This window comes from Hyalella azteca, unplaced genomic scaffold, assembly GCF_000764305.2.
Source record: "Hyalella azteca isolate HAZT.00-mixed unplaced genomic scaffold, Hazt_2.0.2 contig6741, whole genome shotgun sequence".
Taxonomy (NCBI): Eukaryota; Metazoa; Arthropoda; class Malacostraca; order Amphipoda; family Hyalellidae; genus Hyalella; species Hyalella azteca.
Genome location: NW_025936893.1, coordinates 249,854 through 277,454, shown reverse-complemented (window position 1 = coordinate 277,454; position 27,601 = coordinate 249,854). Strand labels below are relative to the sequence as shown.

The 27,601-nt window shown below is 36.8% G+C and overlaps 1 protein-coding gene across 1 annotated transcript; it reads left to right on the top strand.

The window, feature by feature from the left end:
• The first annotated feature begins 11,415 nt into the window (after window positions 1-11,415).
• On the top strand, window positions 11,416-22,156 carry LOC108668631. Its single transcript, XM_018155874.2, has 3 exons — window positions 11,416-12,897; window positions 16,399-16,527; window positions 19,043-22,156. Exons 1-3 carry the CDS (start codon window positions 11,539-11,541, stop codon window positions 21,398-21,400), a joined length of 3,846 nt encoding a protein of 1,281 aa, XP_018011363.2. The 5' UTR covers window positions 11,416-11,538; the 3' UTR covers window positions 21,401-22,156.
• Window positions 22,157-27,601: the final 5,445 nt, after the last annotated feature.

Below are 27,601 nucleotides of genomic sequence, written 5' to 3'. Positions count from 1 at the left end.
TGCAGCAAGTATTTTGTTACAAAAAATATAGTAACTCTTAACTTTACGCATCATAAAAGTAAAGGCTTTCCCTGGACCGAGGAAACGTTATGAAAAAGGCTGGGCTCATTACCGTTGCTCGCTCCGTAGCTTCGTATCAGGGTCCTAATTTTTCCCCTACGATGTCGTTAATTCGTTCCATTTTTCTCAAGTCCGAGCCTTGCTATGGCAAAAATAAAGAGGCCTATCAACGCTGCGGTAAAAATCTCCCCTGGCGCGTGAAATTGTCTTCATGATGTTCTAAAAAAATCGTAAGCCGCCCCTGCATCCTGGTAAACTTGCCGAGTAGATGCTTGCCTAACTGTCTCACAAGACGCAAATTTTACCCTTGGGTTTTCTTAAGGCAAACGCAAGACTATAAACAACGGAAAAGCTTTGCTTTCGGCTGAGAAAGATGTCATGATGTAGCTCGTTAAGTTACACGCTGGTGAGGAGGTGGTCCAAATTGGGTTATTTTTTTGACACTCAGTCAATGTTCCTATTTCGTTCAATTTGAACTTGGCCGCCAGTCGAGAGAGGCTCGGTAGTTATGTAGCTTATTTCGGTGAAGCGGTGTTATATGAAAAGTGATGGTGGCAAAAATGAATTTTATTAAGTACAGATTCCTTATTGTGTATTTTCACTCATGAGAGGCATATTGATAATTGATGAGAAGACCCGATATATACATATTCCCTTGGCTTTTACGTTGCACTATATGAGCAGGGTTTCTAAGTGCGTGACTCTTATTTGCATTGAATTTTTATCATCTACTGTGATTCGTTGACTCGTTTCGACAAGAAGCTTCTTTAACAAGCGCGGGAATTATTTTTTTCGGTTTCGTTACTAAATTCAATAAGACTACGAGTACTTTTGATAAACAATGTCACATCAGTAGCCCTAGGAACCTTCACCATTAGATGACATATGTAGGCGATTACGCGGACCAAATTCAACGCTTTGAAGTAAACCACACAGAAAATATCCAGGAAATACACTGCGGTTCCCCAGTCAACGAAGGAGCCTGCAGCGCGTTGCTGGACGGAATTGCAGGCAGTTCGGGTAGAGAAGAAGTTTCCTGAACAAACGTCCGCTGCCAAAGATGCGCTGTTCCCTGTGAGGTGAAAAGTTAGCTTCCAGTCGTCCAAGTTCAGCTATAACAACTCCTACAGTAATTGACACCTTCACCGTGCGCCGCAGGATTCAGGAGAAAGCGCCCAAATAACCCCAGCTTTCTCTAGAATTTCCGAACTTTAAGATTATATCTTCTTGCAAGTACATGAGTTTCCGGCAGAATTTCAAAAAGTCAAAACTAATTTCTTTTTATTAATCCATGAGCTTTATCATGACTTTGCAATAATCAAGATCAGCTTGTTATATACGAATGTATGAGCTTTCTCTTAATTTTCAGATAATCGAGAATTAATATCTTTCATGAGCAATGCACTTGAATATCTTATATTCAACACTAATTTTGCGGTCAGTACATGAGCCTTTTTAAGAGCGCCGTAATTCAATTAATGGAAATAGGATATTGGCAGCGGTTTTTGAATCACACTCAACTGATTCCAAGCAGACACTTGCACATGCTCAGTGATTTTTAACCCAACAATTGCTTAACTATGCCAATAATTGAATTTCATTTGAACGCATTTTTTCGTGAATTTTAAACGCAGCGTTATATGAAAATAAATATGTTATATGGTACATTGTCGATTATTTTACATTTGATTTTTTTCAGCTTAGAAAGGCTCTGGTCGATTTTTTTACACTCATGTCACCCATTCCATTACGGTTTCCATATGTTAGCCCGATATATCCTGACAATCTCTTAGGATTATGTGTTAAAACAAATGCTTATTAAATTAAATTTCTCTTTTTACTTTTACCCCATCGAAATACGGCACAGCTGCACATTAGCTCACTCGCTTTGATATAAAACATAAAACATTATGATCGTGTGAGCGGAATTAAATAATAAGTCTGACATGATGAGCTTATAATTCTCAATAGGGATGATAGAAGCAGGTGTATGGTTGTCTGGTTTTTATTTGATAGCATTTCTGTATGACTTAGTTTTATTGTTGTACGCTGACTTGTATTTTTTCTTATTTCAACTGCATCTGCTTTACAGGTGTTCTTCATTAGCACTCCAGCTATTCTAAACTTTTATGCTATTTGCTTTAGTTATTAGATTTTATTATACTCGTATGTTTCAGTTTCCGAAACATTAGTATACTTTAACATTACTTTTTCGAAACTTATTTTCATTGAAATAAAACTGCTGACTTGTACTGCGGAGTACATTAGGAGTTTTTCACGCCGCAGGGCGCACTCTCAAAAATTAATTTATTATTCTTTCGTCCATAAACCTTATCCAGCCTTGATTGTAGTATAGTCTTAGCCATGCCACGTCTTCTGCATTGTTCTCATATTTACTTTTCTTTTGGTTGTTTTTTATTCAGTTTCTGTTTTCTGATCTCGGAAGCCTCTCACTCTTTCATCTCATTATGTTCTCGCAAGGGACCGTTCCAGACGCTAGCTTGTCTCGTGTCCTACGGTTAATTTCCCATTGGGCCTTGTGCCGTGCTCTCGTTATCTACCTACCATCTTACCCTCACCCTGCCTTGTGAAAGTACCCTCGCTTACTACCTACCATCTTACGCTCGCCTTCATGTGTTTCACATTCATTGTGAAAGTCCCCTCGCTTACCACCCATTTTACCCTCACCCTGCCTTGTGAAAGTCCCCTTGCTTACCACCTACCATCTTACGCTCGCCCTCATGTGTTTCACATTCCTTGTGAAAGTCCCCTAGCTTACCACCCATTTTACCCTCACCCTGCCTTGTAAAAGTACCCTCGTTTACCACCAATTTACCCTCAGCCCGCCTTGCGACTGCCCCTCGTTTACCACCTACCATATACCCTCACCCTGCCTTGTGAAAACCCCCTCGCTTACCACCCATTTTACCCGCACCATACCTCGCGAAAGTACCCTCGTTTACCAACCATCTTACCCTCACCCTGCCTTGTGACCGTACCCTTTTTTACCACCATTTTGCACTCACCCCGTCTTGCGACCGACCCTCGTTTACCACCTTACCCTCACCCTACACCCTGCCTTGTGAAAGTCCCCTCGCCTACCACTCATTTTACCCGCACCATACCTCGCGAAAGTCCCCTCGTTTACCACCTACCATATACCCTCACCCTACACCCTCTACTCGCTGCTCAGCAGCATTACCTTCATCAAGTCATATTGATCTCGAAGCCTCACTCCCTCTCGCCTTGCCTTCTGGTCTTCTCCGCTGCAGCTTCTTGCGCGGTGTGGCCGCAAGAAATGTTTTACTATCGCGATCATTATCTGCGGACGAATAGTGACTGGCAACCTTCATTTCCACAGCAAATATCTGAAGCACATCTGCTTTTGCTGTAAAAAATATTTCCAATCACAATGTTGCCAGTTTCATTGCAGAAAGAATATTTTGATAAAAGTATCATATCATCATATCCATAAAACCATTTTCAGATAACATTTGCATTTGTGCTGAGAATATTTATTGCATAAACCATAATTTTAGCAAAAAAACATCTCATGCCTAACTATCATCTCCATGAAAAAATATATTCAGCACAAGCATTATTTCAATAAAAATTTCTCCGGCATCACTATCATTTTTAAAAATTAATATTTCATGCTAGACTTGTAAATTTCGAAAAAGTTTTCGCAAAATAAAACGATCAATAAGATTGTCTTCGGTTATAGAGATCATTTTAAGAAGGCGATCATTCTAAGAATCTGCCCATTCTTGACACAAAACAAATAACTTACTACTGCAGAATGTTCAGCATGAAAGTAAACTAACGATTTAGTAGATGTTAATGATTCGAAATTTGCGATTAAATTTCCATCATTTTACCATTCACCTTCGCAGTTTTAGTTTGCGATAGCAAATTCATCGTTAAACGTGTCGTTTTTCCTACCGATTTTGCGAGCTGCAAATAAATTGAGACAACCAAAATTGGTCCCATGCACGACACAAAAATTTTCTTCACATCGTATATAGAATGAATTCAAGCGAGAAGAATGCAATTGGAACAACTCCGTCTGATGTAAGCGACTTGGAAAAAAATTAGTTAGAAACGGAGGTGAATACTTAAGAGTTGGATAGTGAGAAAAGAACAATACTAATTTAACTTGGAACATTCTTTTTTCTACTGCAGCAGGCTTCCTCTCTGCCTTTGAATGCTGTCGTTTTTAGGTGAAGTGTTTATGTTTCTGTCTCCATGCAAAGAACCAAGGAATCCGCAAGCTTCAAAATTTTTATTTGACAGCTTAAAATAAAACAAGATAAGACCCTGGTCGTTGACAAGGCTCAGGAGAATATTCAATAAAACCTTGATCTATCTTGCAGTCACTTTTATTTTTTTCCCAGTCGAGCATTTTCTCTGGCAGCATCTTTTGCCAAATCCCTCATCTCAATCTCACTTCGTACAGGCTTTAACGCAGCTTTTTCTAGAGGCTCCTAGTCCTCTCAAGAAGCTTGGATGTAACTGCAAGCGCAGAGCTTCATAACTTACAACGCTCCATCTTTTGCGATTGCTCTCGAGCCGAGGACGCACTGGCTCGAGAGGTAGCCTCTGTGAAGGATTTGTTTGGGAACTTTGGTTTGGAGATTTTGGCTGTCAGACCGGAAGTTTACGGGGATATTCGGACGCATTTCTTTCACTCTACAGCTAAAAATTCGAGTAGGTTTTTGTCATACCAAGCGTTAACCAAATGCTAGATTGTGATGGACTTGCCTAACTCATTGTTTTAAAGTAAAGTCTTTCTAAATTGCCAAGTGCTGCTGACAATATCCATCTTCATCCACAAACCTAACAAAAAACTTAACCCAACTCGAATCTTTTCCACAAAACATTAAAATATCGTAATACATTTGAGTTTTCCTTTGCCTAAACAACGCAAGAAGGCGTTACCAGACAAAAAATTACAATAAAAATCTCTGGTGGTAAGAATTTCCAAATGAAATAAAAAAATTTTCCAGTATTTATCATTTTATTTGTTGGCCAGATTACACCTCAGAGATTTGTTACATTCACATTCAAATAACGTATTTGCCTAAAAATTGGTAGCGATCTGCCGTCTAAAGCAACTGCGCCATCAATTGAATTTGCGTCACATTCACGCACGTAAAACTTATACCAGCATTGGATCTAGATGAAAAATTATAGATACCTGATATAAATTTCAGCTTCGACACAAACGGCCATCCCAAGAGTTCTGATAATTCACAGTAATTTTCAATGTGATAAGAGGATGCCCTCGCACTGACATATTTTTACTGCTTTAATCGAGCTTCCCAGACTTTTTCTTGGAAAAGTCCTCATTAATAATCTTTGCCCCAAGTCTACGTCGTACAGTTAATCTCAGAAAAATGCCGCACTTGTTCACATTGAAACTTTCTGTGATGGCCAGTTAGTGAGCTCTTTAGAAACTCTGAAGTTTACGGAATTTCTTTCCAACTTTGGCTCTTGATTCAAGCTTCATCGAGTTTTTAGGACCATTGGACCATTTTTATGTGGGCATGCAAAGACTCATTGGAATAATCAGGATAGAGGAGAGTTTCCGCGTAACGATGCAATGGTTTATGTAATCTCATTCTCAAGTATTTCACCAATTTTTAAAATCGGTCTGGGAAAATTTTGTTACAGTCTCAACTCTTCCATCCTCGTGCTAATATTTGTGAGCATTCGTGTTTCGGGCCTACGCAATATCGATGGATTTGGATCGGTCATAACGTTCGACTGAACCTCGGCATTCCAGTTCCAGTCATTTTGTGCTTCGATTTTAATTCCTGGAATATTGGAAACAGCATCGGCGTTTCTGACTTGAATCATTTGTTTTATTTGGCCAGCATTTGCATTATGTGGTTGCAAATGCTACCGAAATGCTGGCCCATGAGAATACCGTGAATATCATGGCTCTTTACCCGTTATTCATGGAGTTAATTGATGCATAACGGTCAATTTTTGTTTCTAATATGTGTAAAATTAATTTTAAATCTACCTTATAAGAGTTTGTATATATTAATACATTGGTTTGAAGGACTTAATGTGTAGTGTATATAATAAAAAAAATTTTATTTCATTAGCCTAAGTAAATGACAAGTTCATCAGGAATTTAAAGCAAAAAAAAAAGCCAAGTATGTACATTATGCCTTCATCAAAACATAAATTGTATTGAAATTTCTTTGCAGTGCAGGCATTTTAATTTAACCTATTCACAATTTCCATTTCCTATTCGGGAAAAACAAGTCTGTCGTCGAGTAAAGAACGTATTCAGATCGTTCAATAAGACTCAGTCTTCTGACCGAATTTGGGGATTCAAAGTTAAATATTGGGTTGATGCGAGGGAAAAATCGTCCAGCTCAAACTTTGGAAGAGTTGCCGACTTGAATTGTGATAGTTTTTTAAATCAAAGAATTTTTTTACTTGCTTAATTTAAGATGAAAAGGAGTTCGGCTTTTCGGAAAGTTTTCTCAATTGAACGAGTTTAATTGATTCTTCATCCTTTGGGATTTAGAGCAAATATGTACTATGCAATAGTTTTATTGATGCTGTAGGATCAATTTCCCTCTTTATAAATTTGTTCACACAGAGGATAATATTTTTATAGAAATCGGCATGGAGGCCCTTTTTCATTGGCGGAATTGTGATCTCACTGTTTCTGCGACACTTCTGTTCGTCGGATTCAAGTCATTATTTAAGAAGTTTTTCAAAATAATCGGAAATATAATTTTCTCAAATGAGGAAATTTAACTTAGATCGAGATTAGAAGTAAGAAGGGTAAACCTGAATAACATACAAATTAAATAATTATTCACAATGTATCTTTTATGAATCAATTTTTGTAAATGAATTAATGCACGATTCAATTGTCTTCATTATATTTCCAAGATTAACTCTTCTTGTGAAATATTTCTAAATTAAATTGTTTAATTATCATGAACCTTCAGTAATTTGCATATCCAAACATCACTATCATCACTATGATCATTATCATCATTCTCATCACTATCATCACTATGATCATTATCATCGCAATCATCATTACCATCACTATCATCATTTTCCACAATTATTCGTATTATTCATAGTTATCACTATCATTCAAAATTATTTATAGTAACACGCAGCCTATGACAGCCCAAGTATCGCGGTTAGCTTTTTTTCATCGTATTTGAAATTTCCTACATGGAGAATTCATTATCTTCTTGCAATAATTGCATAGTTTTCAAGCCCAAATGTTCATTTCCGAAATTTTTCATTTAGTGCGCACATATTTTGAGTAATTTGGCATCCCTCTATTAATGAATGGAAAAATTTTAAATTTACTTCTGCACCTCGTTAGAGTATTGGCCGAGTCTCAAATGAAATTGTTTTTAAATTTCAAATCCTACTGATTTTTCTGTATTCTCAATTCACGCCGGAAAATTTTCTAAGCTGTGTCAAGCAGCGGCCCAATTTACTATTGCAACGAATTCATTTCTTAAATTTGCTCAAGATTTACAGTGGACCCGCCGTCAGTTTTTACTAGGACAAAAGGATTCCTATTTTTCTCCACGTTTCCGAGACAATCAACTCCGATTTGATCTGCTGAATTCAGTGCAGTGGTTTAGCAGCGAATAAAATCAAGCCTTTTCTGAAGCTACAAAATTTTTTTAAAATCTTGCCGTCGGAGCAGAGCTTATAAAGATTTTCTTCTTTTTTTCTACGAAGCGCCGTGGCTGGAACTTGCTTGGACAACTTATTGGTTCAGTGCAAGTATTTTTATCTGTGCATGGCAACTGAGCATTGCGACATTCATGCGTACATAAAAATTTCCTCTTTGCTTTTATTTAGTTTCCCTCACATCAAAAAATACTACTGATACCTTAATGTACTGTAATATGCCAATGTATCCAATATTTTCTGAGGGCTCAGTAGTCATTCAATCTCCGTTTTCAACAGATACAATTTCATATTCATGGTCATTTTTTAGCTTGGTCACCTTTTCTGAACAACATTGAAATTTTCTGGTAAGAGATAATTTTTTATGTTGAGTTACAAAGCACTTTCACCCGATACAATATTGAAGAATTGTGTTTTTTTTTTTGCAGGTCACCACAAGCGGACTACACTTCAGCAATTCAATACTTCATCTTGCTTCCAGACATCGTCCATCAAAAAATATTTCAATCGTCCATTTTCCTTCTTTGAAAACCTGGAGAAACGCCATTAACTGAGCCAATTGAACAAATATTCTATTAACTGCCAATAATTATGGACTATTGTGATCTACAGAAGGTAACTTGAATAACCTTGCTGCTTTATTCGCTAACAGTTCTGAACCTGTGCTTGATTAATTCACCCACCCGAACATAAATTTTAAAATTTTAATAAAATTACCCAATTTAACAAGAATTCATTTTTGCGATAAAATTTTTTTTTGTACCCTATTTTGACATTTATGGAGCAGGCAGATTTGCATGACGTTTGCTCTCTTTTTTACATTGTACAGAAAATATTGAACACTGGGATTTTCAGTGAAATTCTATCATTTTAATCTTCTTCAATGAATTTCAAACCGAACAAAGACCGACGAGTTTCTTTGATGGGATGTGCTTGAATTAATCCAGACTCTGCCGGCAACTTGTTTTCGGAATGTTTTTCTGTGCCCTGAAAATTGGACGTCGAATTCGCGTTTAGAAAAAAACATATCGGGATGGATAAAATTTGGCTTTGCGCAGGTTGGTAAGACGCGGTTATTCGCCACTGAATTTAGTGCTGAATAGCAGGAACTATTTTGAAAAAGATGAAAAACTAATTGAAAAGCAGTTGAAAAAAATGCACACTCTATTTCCAAAATACGTTGACGAAATGACATTTGTTTGAATTCCCCAGGATCAGGTCGAAAAATTTATACGCTTAATTTGAAAAACTGTGAGACTCGAAACTGATTTGTAAATCCCTGGCAACAGACGTGAAATCAGAAATGGAAGATGTACGTTTCCACATTTCTTATATGGATCTACTCGCTTAAGTTTACAAGTAAATGGTTTTCCTATACTAACGCACCCATAACTTGAATATATTTCGTACAAAAAATAAACACGACACAGGAATACCTAACATATCCCAGCCATTCATATTCAATAAATCCATAAGAGAAGTGAAGAACAGTGAACATTTCGCGACCCCGAATGTTCAAAAAAGATGAAACCTCGTAACGACAGAGATGACCCCGCCATTGAAGTGCTCCGTAAAAGAGTGGATTACTTTGAGACTTTCCGGTCGTGCCAAAAGGAGCACCCGACCATTACCGGTGACGAGGCATTGACAGATCCTCGAGGTGATTGTGAAACTATTTCCGTGAAAAAAGATGAAAGCATTCAGTGCTATCCAAAGGATTTATTTCATAAGTCTAGGATACACAAGGAATGTCGAGTGGACGAGCTCAAACTCTTGGTATATCTGAAAGATCCATCTGAATATTTACTGACGAATTCAAGGCATTCAGTAATTATAAACATGAAGCGTACCCCGACAAACTCTTGTCTTCCATCAAAGCATTTGAATTATCGTAGTAAATATTCTAAACTAAGTATCAGCAACAACCTGATTGGACAACACAAATCAATACATCCGAAGAAACAAGTCCATCTGCGAAATTCATATAAGAATAGCCAAAGATTTTATCATTTGAGACCGTCAAAAGAGATGGAAAACTTTGTCTTTCAAAAGTTGTCAAGCTGCAAGCAAAACGAAAAATATCATCGGGGCACGAGTAAAACGTTGTCGTTTGCAGCGAGGACCAAGAGTTTCTTTTTTCTTCAGCTTACGATAAACAAGGAGAGAAGGGACGAGGGCACAGCGGTAAGGCCTCAAAATCGAGTCAGAAGATGGGAAAGTATGGAGCTTTCTATCATGAAAACTCATCGTTGTTCTTTTGTGAGGGAATTTCCGCCGATAAAAGAGGTATTGAAGATCTGCGTCGATTGCAGATTTTGTGCCAAAAACTCCGAGAGCTTAAAGGTCAGAGAGCATGGCATGAGCAGGATCCCATTGAGGGATGCCCATCAAAGATATTGCATTGTGAAGAAAAAGGACGTAAGTCTGAAAACCCTCAGCTACAAAACGCTGTCAACAAAGCCCACTCCCAAGTTTTATCAATACACTGCAGCAGACTTTGGATTAAACCGAAAACCAAACATGGCAACGATGTTGCCCAAGAAGTTGTGTTCATCGACAACAAAACCTAAACACGGGACTTTCAGAGCTTGGCTTCTGCTGCGCCACATTCAGACAATGCGCTCAACAAAAAGGAATATATTTTCCATGCCAACCTCATTGCGGCTGAGAAAGTCTATTAACTTTCCGAGTAAGCGCACGAAAAAAACATCGATGCTGAAGCGTTGCCCTAAGCTTTGTTCTAAAGATGATATTGCGCATCTTCTAGTGCAAGTACCGGGTCAAACGAAACGATCATTCGTCTCTGTCAGTGAAATCTCACTTTGTTTGAGATACAAATGTGAAAATGTAATTCGCACCGACGAGAAGTTCAAAGAAATTTCCTCACCATTTCCATTCCCATTGCACCGAAAAACGATCTGCGCAATTCATTCTTTGACACCCACTGATATTCCGTTCTTCTTGCCATCAGAACAACGAACTGCTTGCCATTCGGCAACGTCAGGCTGCTCCCATAGGACTCGAAGCTCTGGCCGTAGATCCTTCCGCTCGGTCTCGCATTCCCAATCTTTTCAGCAAGACGCAGCTCTGGCCTCAATCTGTCCTATCCTTGAGCATTCAGCAGCGCTGGCACTTAGTGGTAAAGAATCTTGTCCCCAAGGGCCTATGATAAGCACTCTGGTGATACGAGACAGCACGATACTGGCTTCTGCTGAAACACCAAGTGCGGTTTCCCGGAGATTTATGGGCAGGCAAATGCCTAATCCTCTTGGACTGGAAACAACTAAAAATACTTCAAGCGATAAGACAGACGTCCGTGGACAGAGAAGTAGAGAGGACAGGCGAATTTGTGCATCGCAAAAAATGAAATTCAGGACTAATATTTTCACAAATGTTTTATCTCTCAAATACCTTGAAGGAAAAAAGGCTCGTGAATGCCAAAACTCCGGATGTTCAAATATTTCCAGTAATGATTGCCAAGCACAAAAGGAACAATTTTCAGAATCAAAGTCGGATCTAATACAAACAAGTTTTAAACTTGTAAAAAAAACTATTAAATGCAATCAATCTACCCAATGTGAAGTTGGCGAGAAACTATTTTTCAATAATCATGAGTGCTCCACAGGTGGAAAACATGACTCTATGCACTGCATTAAAGAATTTTCTGCCTCGGGTTTCGTGAAAAGTGTTTACACAACGCGTCACGGAACAACTGAGACTCACTCGCATTTTGAATTCACAAGATACAGAATTTTTGGGAAAAAATGCGATGCAGGAAGAGCTTCTATGTCGTCGCGCACATCAACTTCTCCCGCTGCCATTTGGAAGTCGCTCAAAATTCCGCGGCCTCTTTGTTGTTGTTGGACAGAAGCCAGAGGTTCATTTGAGGACCTCGAGGCAGTGGACGGCACGCAGCCCAGTCAACGAAACGTAATTTCACGTCCATGCAGCATTTTCCACAAAGAACTTCAACAATTACCTGCTTCTGAATGTGGCGTTGATTATCCAAACTGTGGCTGTTTTTGTGGCAATGGGTCGTCATCACAACTTAAGTGGCATTGGGAAGCTCCTGTCCTCATCAAGGCCACACCTATCATCAATGCGACAAGTTTATGTCCTGACTGGCATTTTTCGTTGCGTTCTTTTTCTTTCTGCCGTGAAGAGAAGGAAGAGCAAAAGCTTGTCATAAGAGAAAAAGACAACAGGCCTGCATCCAGTCCTTCAAAGATCGTCTATTGTTATGATGTTTTATTTCCGTCTTCAAAAATTTCGTCTACAAAAAGAATTGAAGCCATTGAGAGATTAGACCATGAAAAAACTTTTCGGTGCAACTTTTCTTCAAATCTCATTGAAATGGAGAGTGTAGCACGGGAGTCAAGACCCTCAAATTCCAACACTCGTCATCAGTTGCAGTTACAATTCAGCCAGTCTTCGACAGTCGCGTCGTCAAACCAGGTGGAGTATACGAGCAACACCTGCATTGATGAACCTGCTACTCTTGATGAAAATCCTTTCCACAACAATTCCAAAAGACAAAATGGCTTTTTATCTTCAGCAATAATTACTTTCAAACTAATTTTTTGCGCACTTGTCCAATTTATTGCTGAAAAGACTGAAAATTTGTCTGACCACTTTCCTTCTATAGAAAGTTACAGCAAATTCAAACACTTTATCACTGTTAACATTTTCAGCAAATTTTTCTTTGCAAAAACTCAAGGAATAGACTTCTTTTATCACAATCCTGAAATTAAATCTAATTCAAAAGTTTCTTCAAAGATTCATAAAGATTCTGTGTCGAATTTCAAAGTTGTACCACGATGCCCGAATTTCAAAGTAGTACCAAGATACCAGGGCATGGTAGCTACCAACAAACGTATCACTCACGGGCCGAATCTCGGTCAAGATAGACTGCAATCCCGAGTGAGATCTTCAATTACGGAATCCTCGACAAATTTTCAACTTGAAGACCACTACCAAAAGACCGTGCAAAGCTTCAACGTGTTGTATAAGCAACGCGCGGAATCCCAGAAGCAGGAGATGCTTCTCAAAGGACATTTCTGGCGGATTTTGTTCTCTTTGATGGTCGTGTTGTCGCTGTCGACGTCAGTGCTCGCCTGTCCCTCTGCCTGCGTCTGCAAATGGAAGGTGAGACCAAAAAACTTTGCTCTTTTATTCATAAACACAAAACAACTCAAAAACTTTGGTTGTTCTTTCATTTTTTATTGAAAACGATTAAAAAAGTACAGTGCTTGCTGCGCTCATATTTTTTGACTAATGCAGCACCAACACTACCGTTTATTCGTATCACTATCCCAACATAATACACGTTGAACAGAAAGCAAAGTTCTATTATTTTTCGAAATCAACATTTTATACTACGAATATTCTAATCATAATTTTCCATACATTGCTATAAAAAATATACTACAACGTGGATATTTTAGTATCGAACTTGAAAAATTACAAAACATTTAAGCGTATTTTATATATTGCATCCTAAAAACGAGATCGGTAAATGGAGGAGCGCTGTTTATTATGTTTTCTGTCATAATTACAACACTTTTCTTTAACTTCACTTCTTGTTTGTCTGTTTGTCTGTCTGTCTGCTACAAATCTTGTAATCGAAATTTAACACACTTCTACTTACCTTATCGATCTGAAATTTTGCATACTTGTTTAAAGTTGGAGACAATGCATGAATCCAATGTCAAAGTAAATTATTTTAAAAAGTAAAAAAATTTTTTTCAATATTAAAAAAATTGAAAAAATAATTTTGTCATCTACAAATCTTAAACTGATAGGTATTTGACACACTTTTACCTGTCTAATTGATTTGAAATTTTGCACACTTGTGTGAAGTCAGAGGCAATGCATGAATCAATTAACAGAATAAATAATTTTGAAAAAAAAAATTATATATTAAAAAATTATATATATTAAAAAATTTGAAAAGGTAATTTTTATAATTTTCGATAATTAGATAAGAAATTCATTGTACATCTGTAAGATTGGAGATACTGGATTCTTTGGAAGTGTTGTCTTTAAAAAGTAATTTTTAAACGTATATTATTTACTGATAAGTTTAAATATTGTTGCTTAAATTGTCTGCCTGTGGATTGGATCTGTTAAGTTGAGTAGACTTATTTTCTAAATCTAATTGAGAACACAATGTCTACATGTTCTTCTTTTCTAAGAAGCCACAAAATCCGAGAATTCTCCTTTTTAACATTTGTTTGTGACGAGTCAATCTGAACATTATGCAATTATTCACTCAAATGAATATCTAGACTAGAAATATTCAAAGGGATGTAATACCATCCTGCTCGTGTGGTTGGAGTGCGAGTTTCTCAACAGTGATACAACTCCACTCCACTCCAAAAAACTCCATTTATAAAGCTCGGCCTGGAGCGGCGAAGCTCTACTGGTTCACCGGGAAGCCAAGAAAACGTTTCTCCAAATGGGGAGTGTCTGCGTGCAATAAAAAATGATGCTGTCCTTTCAGTTTTATTTATGTTCGGATGTCAGCTGCGTGACGGTATTTATTTGCCAAACTTATTTAGTGAAATAGATTTTAAAAAGTTAAATCTCAGTGAGCGTGATTTCGGCGGAATGGAGTGGCGTGTTGTGGTGCAATTTGTTGCCAGTCTGCGCTATTGAATTTTTGAGTCTTCAATTCAATTTGTTGCGAAATTTTCCTACGATAACTTCTGTGAATTTTTCATTTTTTTAAAGGCTTTTAAATATGATTGTAACAATTCAATTAAACCAAGAATTGAATCATCTCAATATGACGGTTTTGTTGGTTTTCTCAATTTATAAAGACATAGAAAATAAATATATAAACAGATAAATAAAGTCTGGCCATGTGCATAAATTTGCACTAATAAACCGTAATAAAATCAGTTCGTAATGCAAGTGTAAAGAAGTGTTTTTGTGCTACGTTAAAATCAAAGTAATTCAATCTAGTCGCGCAGCTGTTTACTATTAACATAGGCATGAGGCGCTACGCTGCCTCCTTTACATAGTGCCAATGTTGGAATGAACTAAAAGTTCATTTCGTTTCCGTTCAGAAGCTTTAGATAGAAAGTTTTGGCCCACACTTGGGGTGAATGGATCACAACATCGACTTCACTCAGTAGCGCCTATGAGACTTGAAGCGACAAGGCCATCTTTGCTCCTTCAAACATGCGTGATCCTCAGCGCAATTACATTATAATCAGAGCAACATCAATTTATAAAATTAAATGATGCCGCACAAATAATGAATATGCTGCAAAAATTATTTTAATCACCTCAAATGCTGTTTGCTGTTTTCAATCGCTTCAAAAATTAAAAATACATTCAATGTTGTTTTTAATAGTGACCATTAATATAGTCGATACCGATCATGATTTACTAATTTAATATATGGGTTATTAAATTTCACTATATATGCAGGGCGTAGTCTGCGAACATTAATATTTATTTCCCGCACTTGATAGATAATTCATGATATTAGCATGATTTTCTCTTATGCCCGAAATAATTTTCTTTTACCGACGAATTCACTAAAAATTAAGTGGTCTGTGAAATGATTTACATTCTTGACGAGCTAGCCAATCATTTGCCATTTCAAGGCTTCTGTACAGAAATCTGGAGGCCATAAACATGTTTCGTTGTAACCACATAATCGCTTCCGCGTCTTTTCCTCGAGCAAAAGTAGGTCAGCATCCAGAATTGCACTGACAATATTATTTTGAAACTCGGGGCACAAACTTATTTTCAAATATATTCTGTGAGTCAAACAGAAAAGATTCGAGGCTTGTTTATGGGAAGCCCTTGAAGACTACACGCCGTGGCCACATTCAGAGCTTGTGATGCTGCTTGCATTTTTATTAACATCGAAGAACTGCAAAGAAAGACTAGCTTCCAGCTCTAGAAAATTCGCTCTGCATATCTGGATTCGAATGCGTTTTGCTTCAATGCGGGGAACGTGAGAAGAAAGTTTACGTGATGAGATTTGTTTTCTGGAAATTAAATATTTCTGAAGCCTTATGTTATTCTTAGAATTCGGTGTTTCCTACACGCACCGCGTAGAACGTGAAAAGAAAGTCCTTTTAACAAGATTAGTTTCTTTTTAAATTTGAGAATTTAAAATGATTGCTGGAAATCTGGTTTCATAATAATTATTACAATTTCGTAAAACGTACGAAGAAATTATTCATCTTGAGATTTAATTGTAAGAGAAAACGTCCTCATAAATATTTATTCGAATAACATGAGTTCTGAGAACATTATTTCTTGGATAACAGAATTTCATGTTTTTATTATTAATTTCAATTTTATGCTATCAACAGATATTCAGACATCCTGAACCATCACAGTGGGTTAGTTTCAATTTTAAACTGTACTCTGCAAACATTTATTTTGTTTTTATTTGTTGACTAACTGAACGGTGTTTTTCATGACTCGCTAGATCACATTTACCATTTATTCAGTTGCAAAAATACCGAAAAATACCATAAGCAAAAATACCGGAAAGTAGGTAGGTAGGCTTCATCTAGGATCACGAGACAGACTATCAACTCATCATTGTACACTAATTCATTGAATAAAGAAACAGAGCAATTCTTTAATTGAAAGATAACCTTAAATGTGTTGCAACAGGGCGGCAAGGAGACGGTGGAGTGCGTAAACAAAGGCCTGGCCAGTCTACCCATCGGCTTGAATACCGAGACGCAGGTCCTGGACTTTACTGGCAACTCCCTGGGCATACTGTCGCGCGAGAAGTTTAAGGTGAGTTCTAAATTATTTAGACCTCAATTATTTAGACCTCAATTATTCAGACCTCAATTATTTAGACCTAATTAATTTAGACCTCAATTATTTAGACCTCATTTATTCAGACCTCAATTATTTAGACCTAATTAATTTAGACCTCAATTATTTAGACCTCATTTATTCAGACCTCAATTATTTATTTTCCTTATTTCCTCAATTTTTCCAATTATTTTCCAATTTTCCAATTATTTCCTCAATTATTAAGACCTCAATTATTTATTTTTCCTTATTTCCTCAATTTTTCCAATTATTTTTCAATTTTCCAATTATTTCCTCAATTATTTAGACCTCAATTATTTATTCTTCCTTCTTTCCTCAAATTTTCCAATTATTTTACAATTTTCCAATTATTTCATCAATTATTTAGACCTCAATTATTTATTTTTCCTTATTTCCTCAATTTTTCCAATTATTTTACAATTTTCCAATTATTTCCCCAATTACTTAGACCTCATTGAACGTGAACCCGACCTCATGTGCAGTGGAAAGTTAGTAAAAAAAGATGCTCGTCTATTCAATTTAAAGTAAACTGAAAATTAACAGGAGAAAATGTTCGGATATCTTCAGTTTAAACTAAGTTTATTCATTCATCTTCAAAGACAAGCAAGCTAAATTTAAAATAATTTGAAAGCATGCGATTGATCGATTTTATTTTGTCCGGTAAAGATTTTGAATCTGATATCGTGCACGTTTCCTAATTTCATCAACTTGATTTACTATTCTCCTTTCCATGCAGTCAATTTTAGAGACATTTAAAATCATCTTGATCTTTTTAGCGCATTTTCTCATTTATGAAAAAATGCACTATTGTGCTTGCCATGTCCGTCTGTCCGTCTGTATGTCCGTCCGTGACTTCATGTTTTCGTCGACTAGAAAATGCGCTCTCTGTCACTCACTGCAGTGAGTACTGAGTTATATTTTTTCTGTGCTATGTGTAAATTTTCATCTTTTCCTTTTTCAATACACCAAGGACAATTCTTCTGAGTTCTGATTATTGCCACAAACTTCAACGAAATAAATAAAATAAATAAGTGTACTTCCATCAGGAAGGAATCTTGAGCGCCTCTTTCGATTCGGCAGCGCTCGGCAATGAAGACACCAAACTCTCATAATTTTGATCATAAAGCCGGGCTCATGCGGTCTTGCAGGAAAGAAGTTTTTCAATAACGGCTTGACTATCACAAAAGCTTCGCTGCGCCTTCGTTAGAAACTGGCTTGTGCTTGGCACCAGGGTGGACATTTTTGATCAAAGTTGCTCGAAAGTTTCCGCTACCATTTGAGTTCACTTCGTTTGATTATTTGAGTCCTCCAGCAATTCTGAGATCTAGGGAAAGGCGTTGAAAATTGAATTTAAATGCTAATTTATGCCAATGGAGGCATTTTCTTATTTGAACGGAGATTTTCTTGGAGCTTTCTAATGGAAATGTTTAATAATTTCAAACACACCAAACTTTATCGGAAATATTTACCATTATTAAATGTCTGAGTAATTTTATGAATACTCCCATTCCTCCAGTCCTATACTCCGACTGCTCCAATTAGTTGTGAGTTTATTTACTATTTCTAAATCATCTTGAAAATTTCTGCTAGTTCAAATTTGTGATTTTAATTTAATTTTTTCCATTTGTTTGAATTTGAGACCTTTCTCTGCGAGCACGTACAGTATGCCAAACAAACTAAAACAAAAACCTTCTTCTCGATAAATGTTCTCCACCAAATTTTATACGGTGATGGTCAATAAGTATTAAAAAGCACAGTTTGTAAGTAGGTACTTTGGACTGTCCAATCTCAATTTACAATAAATTTTTGCGACCCATGTTTTTAATTTTTTTTTTCAGTAAAATTTTCTTGAGTGCTCTCCCGGAAATGAAGCCAAATAGCTATAACACTGAAATTCTAACACCATAGAATTATAAAACTTACTAATAAATGCATTGCAAAGTTGGCTACGCTGAGCAAGCGTTGGCGCAATCTTCGTGTGGGAAAAACGCCTAAAAGTTTAGTATCGTCAACCTCACGATTCAGCAGATCAAATCTCATTTTTGGTGTAAATTTTTTGGCATTTGCAACTTAAGGAAGGAATAAGATGTGTATTTTTGCTTTACTGTCCTCCACTTACGAAAATATCAACATTTTGTTAGGTTCGATGATACCATAATTTTTCTTATGGATGTATAAGGAAGCAAATTGCGTTCCAGCTTTTTCTTGTTATTGCCTAAATTCAAAAAATAATTGAGGTTGCATCGCTACGACATTTTAGCGCCATTCAATGTCACAAAATCATTTAAGACAGAACTTTGCTGTTTAACACTTATTTTTAATCGATGTCCCAAAACTTGTAATTTTCAAACAGAACTTCCTTGGCTGCATACGTAACCATAAAGAATTCTACATATATAAATTGTTGATCATGCATTTACTTAAATCGATAAATTCATTAATTTCAGTGAATTTTATTTCATCTTTTCAGATCATGGGCCTTATTAATCTGCAACGTATCTACGTGTCCCGCTGCAAACTCGTGCAGTTGGACGACGCGGCATTCCGAGGGCTGAGCAATCTGGTTGAGTTGGATCTTAGCCATAACGAACTTAACATGGTTCCCGCGGCCGCTTTGGAACACACTGCAGCGCTCATGAGGCTTCTTTTGTCCCACAACCCAATAACCCAAATCAGAGACGGAGCCTTCAGCAAACTTCAGTCCCTAATGTCCTTAGAAATGACTGGCTGTGCTCTGCAGGTGCTTGAATCGAGAGCTTTTCAGGGTTTGGATAAGCTTGAATGGTTGAAGTTAGATGATAACCTGCTAACTTCTGTGCCCGAAACAATGCTCCTACCTAAGATGCTACACGGGGTTGATCTCCACAACAATCCATGGAACTGCGACTGCAAGCTCCAACATTTAAGGTCCTGGTTAGTCAAGTACAATGTACCCTCCTCCATTGAGCCTAAATGCTCCACACCTCCGAGACTGGAAAGTCAAATTATCAAGCATGTCTTCCCAGAGGACTTCGCTTGTCCTCCTGAAATTCGCCCCACTTCTTTATTTCTCGACGTGCAGGAAGGAAAGAACGTTTCTTTTGCATGTCACGTCGTTGCCGAACCATCAGCCGATATCGACTGGAGGTTCAATGGGTATCCATTACAGAACAGTTCATTCATTTACGATGATACGACTTCATTCTACATATACGAGGACCGAGAAATCAAAGAAGAAACTGTCAGTTACCTAAGAATTGAAATGGTTACTGTTGCTCATAGTGGCATATTTCAATGCGCCGCTGAAAATCTAGCAGGCAAAATGATTTCAAACTTCACATTGCGTGTTAGCGTTCCTCCAACATTGCTGGTACCTAAAGACTTCATCGAAGACAATTTCAAGTACATTGGGTTTGCATTGGTCGGGTTAGTAGTGTTAGTTTTTGTACTTTGCTGCATTTTGCTGTGTAAATGTTGTCGCAGAAAGTCCCGTAATCACTTGCACAATAACCTCGATGCTTCTACTTCCACAAAGACTGAGAAGGTAAAAGTGCAAACGGGTGCGGCAATCAGCGCAATGCCGAAGTATATCCAAATGGGAACACCGACTCCCAAAAGCAATGGCATTGCAAACATCGGAGCCCCAATATCCGTCATTGGGGCATCTCCCTATCGAAGCACTCCACCCGGGGCTCCGCACCCCAATCCTGACATCATCTCTGACAGCTCAGTCGAGGAAAGAACAAAACCCAAGAAGAAAGTCAGCATCATGGGCGTCGAAGAGGTGGATCCGAATGGCGTCATCACGACTCGGAGGCTAAATGATATAGTCGAAGAATACGAAGAAAACTTCAGTGCCTCTTACGACCAAAACATTCCAAATCTAAATGAATATGATCCATCGCAGGAAGGCATGAACCCATACTCGAACATATCAAGTTGTAGAATAATTTCGAACACAAACCCATACCCACTAATTGATTTACCGTCCAACGATATGCGGTGTTCTAACATGCCGATGCAAAGTCGTTGCTACGAGGTCGAAACTTGTCCGTCTGCAAGTTATCCCTTACCTAAAGATGATGCATGGCTTGAAATCAACGGCAATCGCTCCATGGACGCTAACAATTTGAAAGGCAATCATTGTGCTCCAGCTTATGCCACTTTACGCAGAAGTGCCAAAGCCTCTGCAATACCTCGCAGTCACTTACTCCACGACTCCAAGTGTAGCTCTGAAGAATACCCCATGCACGTAAGTCAATCTCCGTACCAGAGTGCAGGTGGAAGATTCACTCCTGGCTATGGAGTTATAGTAGAAAAATATCAAAGCAACGGAACCACACCTACTACTGCCTCTACGTCTTTGACTGATTGCGATTGTTGCTCGGGACAAAAGATGTGTGATGCCTCTGATACGTCAGGACGGATAAGTGGTGATGGGTGCAGCTTTGACAATCTTTTAGGCCCATGCGCCAGAGTTGGAAGTTCTTCGAATTGTTGCTTCGTCGAAACTAACGGCCAAGTTTTCGATAACAGTTTACCAGAGAATTATACGGCTCTCAGCAGCAATCCCGTCGTTGGAGATCCCGTATTCTTTGGGTCTCCTGGGCCATTGCCTCCTGAAGGGTATAGAGACAGCGATTGTTCGAATAATGAATTCGTGAAAGACAACAATTCTACTCCCTGGGATAACATGCCCCTTTCCCCTAGTACACGAATACTTTATTCTCCTGAAGAAGGCTTCAGTAATGTCTTAAGTAACTCATCAAGTAGCGAAAACAAAGCATGCATTAAACAGAAAACTGGTATGAGCAATCATGAGGTTTTGCCTCCTGCAACTCAGGTGTGAGTTATAGTGTAACTGCACTTTAAACTAATACACAACTCTTAGATAAACGTTATTGTTACACTAGTTGTTTGGTGTTGATTATAGATTTCCTGTCTGCATCTGAAAACTATATTTCTATGATAACCTTTCATTCCTGTTTTTATTCGCCCCGTTGTAAAAATTCAATACAAATCTTAGGAGTAAAGGATAACTATTAACTCATATTCTAAAACCATTTGTTCTCTATGGAAAAAATTTTTACAAAAAATTCTACGTAGGGACAAATTTTCTACAAAACAAGGCTGAACTTTGTTCGTTATATGAAATTAGTTTATGAATCTTAATAATATCTCTGAAAAGTATGTTATTCGAGGAAAGTCCTAGGGAATATTCTATCCATCTGTGATTTAATAATATATTTTACGCTATCGAATGCTTATCTGTAAATAATGCTTGTAGGCATTTGGAAGTATATGAAATATTATATGCCTGAACCATTGGTATGGTTATGAAAAAACTTCTTCACAATATTCATTTCGCGTGAGTATTTTCTATTTGTACATAACTTATTCATGAAACATGTGACATACTTTTGTAAATATAAGTAAAACCACCAGTAGGACAATCTTATATTTATCTTAGGAGGTTATATGTATAAGGGAAGAATTTTTTCAGTCCCGTTAATAACTCATGGTTTTTAATTAATAATTGTATAGTGCCTAAATTGATCACGATTGGTGACGAATGTTCCCAACCACTCGATTCGCTGAATATTTATAGGTATCTTTCCTAATTACTTGAATTAACATACAATGCAATTATCGTAAATTCTATTGAAATTCTCGTTGCCTCATGCGATATAGGGGATAGGGTAACAACATGCAAAACTAATCGCACCGCAAAATGAGAAAATGATGGGCACTGAAACGAGTAAAAATATTGGACACCTCAACAAACGAAAATAATGTATCCTGCAAAATGCGGAAATAAAGGGCATTGCAATATGATAAAATGATAGGCCGTGCAGCATGTGAAAATAATGGGCCCTGCAACATGTGAAAATTATTTTCATTTAAATGAATAATGGCCATTGAAAATAATATGGGGCAATAATGAGTATGACAAAACACGATACCAGTGAAAATTGTCACCACTAATGTGTAGAATAAAATTATGTTTGATTGGTGCTCGAGTGCAGTAATTACAGGAAATAATTCATTTCGCTATAGCATATTTTTATAATTCGTACAATTCATCCCTAGTATATTTATTTGTTCTCGTTGCACACTTTCTTTGGATTGTAAGCTGTTTATATTTTTTCCCTCTATTACTCATTGTCAAGCGGCGCCAGGGTCGTGTTCGGTATTATGATTCGATATCAGTTAAAGTTGTGAAAAATCCAAACCAGTTATTGTTTAAAATTGTTTATTTCATTCTTCTTTGATAGTATAAACGCATCAATTAGTAATCGCTCTCCCGGTAAATGATATAATTTCGTTTTTATTTATACTGTTCCCTAGATTACCGTGACATTATTATTTTTCTGATGACAGTAATAGTTCCATTTAAATAGCGCCGTTGTGCCGTGAAACTTAAAGCAAAGCTAATAGACTAATTAACTTACCATTAATTGGATTAAATGCAATTCACTTATTAGGTGCGAATCCTAATAGGCACTTATCAAATTTCTGAATGTCATATCATGACATTTGTTCTCGCCTGTAAAACTAAATCAGTTATTTTCAAATAAAATTTTTAATATTTCAATTTTCATAGCACGTAGGTAGAAAGCAGAGCTTGTTTCCTCGGTAATATCATTAATAAAAAGTTCACTGCTACCTGCATTATTTATCGGATGTGGCGTTTTAAATTTGTATACTACGTACATCCTGCTAGTTAGGATACCACTTCACCCCAGTGAGTAGAGTTCAGAAATTATCTCAACTACGAATACATTTGTTACGAGTTCATTCTCTCTGGGGAAAATAGATGCAAAGTTTGCTGAGTCCCAATTGTGAGACAAGAAACTTATGTAATGGCTGTATCTCATTATTCAACTTGAGTTCGAACCACGTTTTCTAACAAACTTTAATGTATTAACAAAGAGATGGTTATGTAATTCACGAGTTTATTCCCCCGATATTGTAATTTTAGCTTTTGAATTCATTCACAACAGCGGCTTCACATTTATAAATGTATTAAATTTCATAAACAACGCCAATTTTATATCAGTACAGTGTTAAATATTCATTATATTTATCTATTTATTCAGTCATTTATTAGTTAGTTTTAGCAATATATTCAAATCAACCATGCGTAAATGATTCGATCTAATTATTCAAACGAGGATTTTTACCTTAAGAAAGATTGATGGTTTGGAGTCACGATTGTGATTGCAATATTGAAAGGCCTTTGGAGACGTACGGAGACCTTTGAGCAATGAGCATGTAACCTTTGACCTAGTCAAAATAAAACTGATGTAAAGATCGTCACAGCCGTTGTTAGAAATCAATAAAATAACAATTAAAATCATAATGAAGATAGATTTTTTAAGTTAAATACGGCACTTAAGGAATAAAATCTTGAATTAACCCCATTTATCTTCCCGAATTTTTAAATGACTTTTTCAAACTTTGAAAATGCAACTAAATTTAAAAATGTTTTAGGGAATCGTTGATATAAAGAACAAGGCCCCAAATTTGAATTGAGGGCTTGAGGTCATGACTTCATGACTGTGACATGGTCATTTGCACTCTGGTGCTCATATGTTTAATGTGTACTCGGGACGCAGGAAAAGATAATCTCATTATTTGTTGCCCCATAAAATATAAATACTGAATTAAAAAGGGAATTAACTAACCACTTTCCAAAAATTTATTTCCAAAAATTGTAAAACAGTTCAATCACTGCAAAATAGAATGAAATATTTAATTTTGTCGTGACATGTTTCTTTACTATTTACTTGAGCGTATGTTATTGATTCATTAGGACCTATGATAGTATTTATGCCCGCAGTTCAACGGTACGGTACCGTTGCTTGCATATTCAGCAAGCCATGCCAGGATGAAATTGAAAATTTTAATAAAATGAATACATAATAAAGGAGGCTAAAATATTTTCAGTGGATTTTTTGACTTCATATTATCATAAAAAAGGCAGATATGGAATACATTAGCGAAATTGTACATTGATAAATTCTGTTGCTGTTGACCAGCATTTTGTAACAAACCTTTGTAGTACAGCTGTAATATAGGAGATTGAATCAAATCTCTTAAACTGGAAATCGTGTTTCATTTCAACCACTTTTTGGGCTCCATGCTGAAGGAACATGAGCAAAATACCTAATTTCATGGTAAACTCTGATCAACCTGAGCTCTTGCGTCACAAAAATCGTAATGTGCATCGATATTTTAATAAAATTTTTATCGACAGAAATTAATCTAATATCACCTTATATATATAACTTTCCATTCAAACTCCGCTCAGGGTACAAATAAGAAAATACGTAATTTCTTGTTCGAGTCATAGGATAGAAAAAAATGACTGAAGTTTCGTGCGTTAATTTCGAATCTTCCAACAAAGAATTTCGTGTAACGTACGTTAAATATTTTCAACATCTTCAATTAATCACCCTCCGGTCCAGAGCACGACTTCAGCCGCGGCTTTCATGTCGCTGGCCCGGCCCCAATAAGCGATATGAAGGAGTCTGGCACAAAACATATCCGATAAACTCCCTGGACTCCAGGTTCAATTAAAGACTACCGGATCGCCTCTATTAATTGTTTTGGCTCGACCAAGCGCCAGTTAAGGCCAGCTACAAAACTCTTATTGAAGTAAGGGTGGCGTCGCTTTCTCTATACGCACGGATGAATTCAGAATGCTTAGTAAATAACATGGAGCTTTGGATTTCAAAACGTTCTTTGATAAATCTTTTCTGAGGACTTTCAATGGATGTTTTACATCGTTCTAAATAATGATCCAAAGAATCATGACTTCCAATATTCAATTTCCGTTGATGATATTTCACATGTTGGCATAAACAATTCCTCTTCGGATCTTTATGTGTTTGATTCGACTGCAATATACGTGGCCCTTGTACCGTAATTGATGCTATTTTTCTCTATTGTTTTCCGGAATTTAAATGTAAACTTGCGAGTAACAATGAAATCGCTATTTTTATTGATAATCCTAGTTCCTCAATCACTGAATGAAATTGCGTAAGGACGCTCGAATCGATTAAGAAATTCACAATAACGAGGCAATGACTGTGTCGTAAATTAGGATTTATGAACAGTTTAGGAGGCCAATAATTGTCCAAATTATCTTTACCTAGAATCCTCAAAAAAGCAAGAAATTTGCCGAGATGTATTTGGTATATCATATAAAAAATTATTTGACGTTTTTTGAGGTAAACTAGTTTGTTGAAGAATCCTAATCGCAAAGTAAGTGTTACAAAGGAAAAATAACCATGACAAAAATTTAGCCATGACAAAATTCAACAATGCCAAAATACTTTCTGTATGAAGCTAACTATATCAGAAGGACGCTGATTATCTTTCTAAAAATTAACATGGCTAAATTAATTTAAATAAAAGGTTAGATGTCATGTTGCATAAGGGGCCAAACTTCAAGCGAATAAATAAACCAAATTATCTTAAATCAATACACTCACGAAGCAAGAACGCAAAACTCAAAAATACCAACGCAAAACTCAAAACTCAAAAAAATTGTAACTAAAAAAATTGATTAGCACTGAAATTTTTAAAATTAAACTAGCCTTTACGCTATACACATTTTCATTCACAGCTATCAAAATTTTACTATTTCCATCTAAAATTAGGATATATCAATAACTGAATGAAAATACGGTTTATTAACATGAACAAATCAAAGATTTATTAACATGAACCTTATCTTATCTGCCATCACTCAGGTGCATTGTCAATTGGCACAATTGAAAGCCATCCATCATTGCTATTACGATATGCATGTATTCCCAGAACATAACTCCTTGAAAAACTCAAACAAATATTTCAGAAAAAATCCAGCAATACATATGGATCATATGGAATTCTTATTAAAGAAGAACATACACAGATAAACACGAATAATGGTTCATACTGGACACGTAACTCCTTCTCACTTTTGTCGGACTTGGGATCAGGAAGCCGCCCGCTCCACCGCATTACTCGTCTATAAGGCGCCAAGAGGCGACCTTCGATTGAGATTAGGGAAGACAATTTGTCCTCTTACAGGACGGGAGGATTGTTCTCTTACAGGACGGAAGGATTGTCCTCTTACAGGACGGAAGGATTGTCCTCTTACAGGACGGAAGGATTGTCTTGGATTGCGATAAAGTTGGTTGCCTTGGCTGGACGTCGCTCCTGCAAACAGACCCTAGCAACCATACCGGGAATGTCGGAAATGAACGCGGGGGGACTTTGAGGAATGAGCTTGACTGGAAAGTGAAAAACACAATTTTCTGAGATTAACATGTGAATTTCCTCATAGGTTATTCAATTATACATGTATGATGATGGATGAGAATAAGTGAGTAATTTAGAAAAAAAAATTCAGAAACGATTTGCTTGTAATTTTATTTGTAATAGTCAACTAACTTGAATGATGGATTATTCATGTTAGTTGACTATTCGGTTATTGAATAACCACCATTACAACACAAATATTGCCCCTGGAAACCATCTCCAATTTTCAGGGCCCAATGATAAATTCTCTGATGGAAAGCTTTTTCCCTTAAATTTGTAAATTGTTTATCATGTAAAACCAGGAAAAACCTTTTTGGCAGTTGTTGAGAGTCGCCACACGGCAGTTTCCTGAACGAAGTCGCACAGTTTGTCACCGCGCTTCAGCACTTAGCCATTGACTTATGACCAGAGGCTTTAAACGTACGGCCAACCACTTGGTCTACGTTGAAAGAGTGGAAAGTTAGACAACTTATTCACAGCGGGACCAATATTTAGTTGTTTCATTTATTGTTTATGTTTCTATATTTATAGTCTATACATAGCAATTTGTTCAAGTATTTTCAGAATCCCATTCTAACAAGGGCTTTTCGTATTAAAAAAAACATGTTTAAATTTGCATAAAGTATCGTGCTCTAGTTAATTTCGATTTAATTCCACTCGAATTTATATTACTATCTGTGTTATAATGAGAGGAAAGCTACCTATTTTCATAAGGTAAGTATTAAGCACCGAAATT